The sequence below is a fragment of the Ursus maritimus genome, unplaced genomic scaffold, assembly GCF_017311325.1.
Source record: "Ursus maritimus isolate PB19 unplaced genomic scaffold, ASM1731132v1 scaffold_17, whole genome shotgun sequence".
NCBI classification, from domain to species: Eukaryota; Metazoa; Chordata; class Mammalia; order Carnivora; family Ursidae; genus Ursus; species Ursus maritimus.
In genome coordinates, this window is record NW_024424119.1 from 56,033,534 (window position 1) to 56,035,402 (window position 1,869).

Below are 1,869 nucleotides of genomic sequence, written 5' to 3' on the forward strand. Positions count from 1 at the left end.
CGGTGGGCGGGGCCTGAGGCGACAGGAATTTGGGGCTGGTGCCAGGTGGATCTGGGGGCTGGTTGAGGAGGGAGTTGGAGGCAAAGGTGGAGCTGGCGGTTGGTGGGTTTGGCTGACAAGGATGGGTTTGCGGGGAGGGAGGCCGTCCGAGGAAATGATGGCCTGGCGAGACCGAAGGAACAAGTGGGCTCTAGCCTCGGAGGAGGGTGGAAGGGCGCTCCAGGCACATGGAATAGCAGGTGCAAAGCTCCGGAGGAGAGAGAGCAGGTGCGTCCCAAGGCCAGTGGGCCGGGAGCGGGGAGAGCCAGGGGCAGTGCGGGAAAAAAGACAGGGACCAGGTCTCGCCCGGCCACTGTCACCATCCACGCAGGGCCGTTTCGCACCAAGTGCGCCCTGAGCCTCCAACACCCCCGGGTCCGTCTCAGTCGCAGAAGCTCCAGCGAGGGGGGTGGACTGGGCCACCGCCCGCGTTAACTGCCCCTCCGCCCTGCAGCCAACGTGTGCGACGACGACCAGCTGCTCTGCCAGAACGGCGGCACCTGCGTGCAAAACCAGCGCTGCGCCTGCCCAAGCGGCTACACCGGCGTGCGCTGCGAGCAGCCCCGGTGCGACCCCGCCGCGGAGGACGGCGGCCTGGACTGCGACCACGCGCCCGGGGCCGCCCCGCGCCCCGCCACCCTGCTCGGCTGCCTGCTGCTGCTGGGGCTGGCCGCCCGGCTGGGCTGCTGAGCCCGGCCCGGAGGACCCTGCGCTCTGCGCCCCGGGAGCCGGGGGGCTCGGGGGTTCGGGGGCCGGCGTCCGAGGCCGGGCGGCGAGAAGGGTGCGGCCCGAGCTGCTCCCAGGTGCTACTCAGCAGAGTCCTCCCGCCTCCTCCCGCCGCGGCCCGTGGCCCCTGCCCCCGCCCCGGCACTGCCCTCCGCCGCCGCAGGGGGCGCTGTGCGGCTCTGGCCCCAGCAGCCTGCGATTTGGGTCTTAGTTTTTCTTTTGTATTACCCGCCGCCCCTCACCCTTTTTTTTGCTGGCGGTGAGACGGGGTGGGGGGGAAACGCTGCTCACCTCAACACCTCCAGGTCCCGCCACACACACACACACACACACACACACACACACACACACACACACACTCGCACGACTGTTGCGGACACCCCCTGCGCCTGTCCCTGGCTTACCATCGGCCAGCGGACCCGGAGGTCCAGTTGCCTCCAACTCTTCTTTCTTTGTTTTCCTTTGCAACCCACCGGACTCCGTGAGGCCTGGTGACCAAGGAACTCACCGTCTGGGGGAGGGAGTTAGGAAGGAGGGTTGGGAGGGCTGGAAACTTTGTTTTGTAGAGAACTATTTTGTTTGTATTAACTGTCCCTACAAGGAGGACACGAGCCGCTGCAGGTGGTTGATGGTGTGTAATCCAACGGAGTAAAGAGTCTGCTCACTGCTGCCTCCAGGGCCTGTTTTCTTTCCGTGTTCATTTACACCCTGCAGGTTTGGAGTTTAAAGGAGCCTTGGAGAAACTATTTCACGATGAGGGCCACCACTTCCCCAGCCCTTTCTGTGGGTGAGATCAGGCAGCCCCCCTCCCGGCAGGGGTGGCTAACAGAGCCCTCTAACCCCTTGTTAGGGGAACCCACCTGTTAGCACCTTCCCCAGACTGTTGCCTCCCTCCTATCCCTTAAAAAAAAATCCAAAGTTTATTGGCACTTTTCCGCAGCTGCCCTTGAGTTTAAAAGCACATGGTGGACATTGGTACCATTGCTGAGAGGTCCGAGGGAACTGACTGGTGATTTATAAATGGGAATGGATGTGTCTCTCAGGGCCTGTGGGACCCCCAGCCTCAGGCCCCGTGTCTGCTGCTGCGGCCTCTGTCCAGCGCTC

General features: G+C 63.9%; 1 protein-coding gene across 1 annotated transcript in view; it reads left to right on the forward strand.

The window, feature by feature from the left end:
- The window catches only part of NTNG2 (netrin G2), a 70,721-nt gene that overhangs the window by 67,194 nt on the left and 1,658 nt on the right, over window positions 1-1,869 (forward strand). Inside the window, exons 8-9 of the mRNA XM_040632103.1 lie at window positions 820-842; window positions 1,865-1,869. The exon at window positions 1,865-1,869 is cut by the window's right edge and continues 113 nt beyond it. Of these exons, the coding sequence (XP_040488037.1) occupies window positions 820-842; window positions 1,865-1,869 (28 nt within the window). The remainder of the gene's footprint in view (window positions 1-819; window positions 843-1,864) is intronic.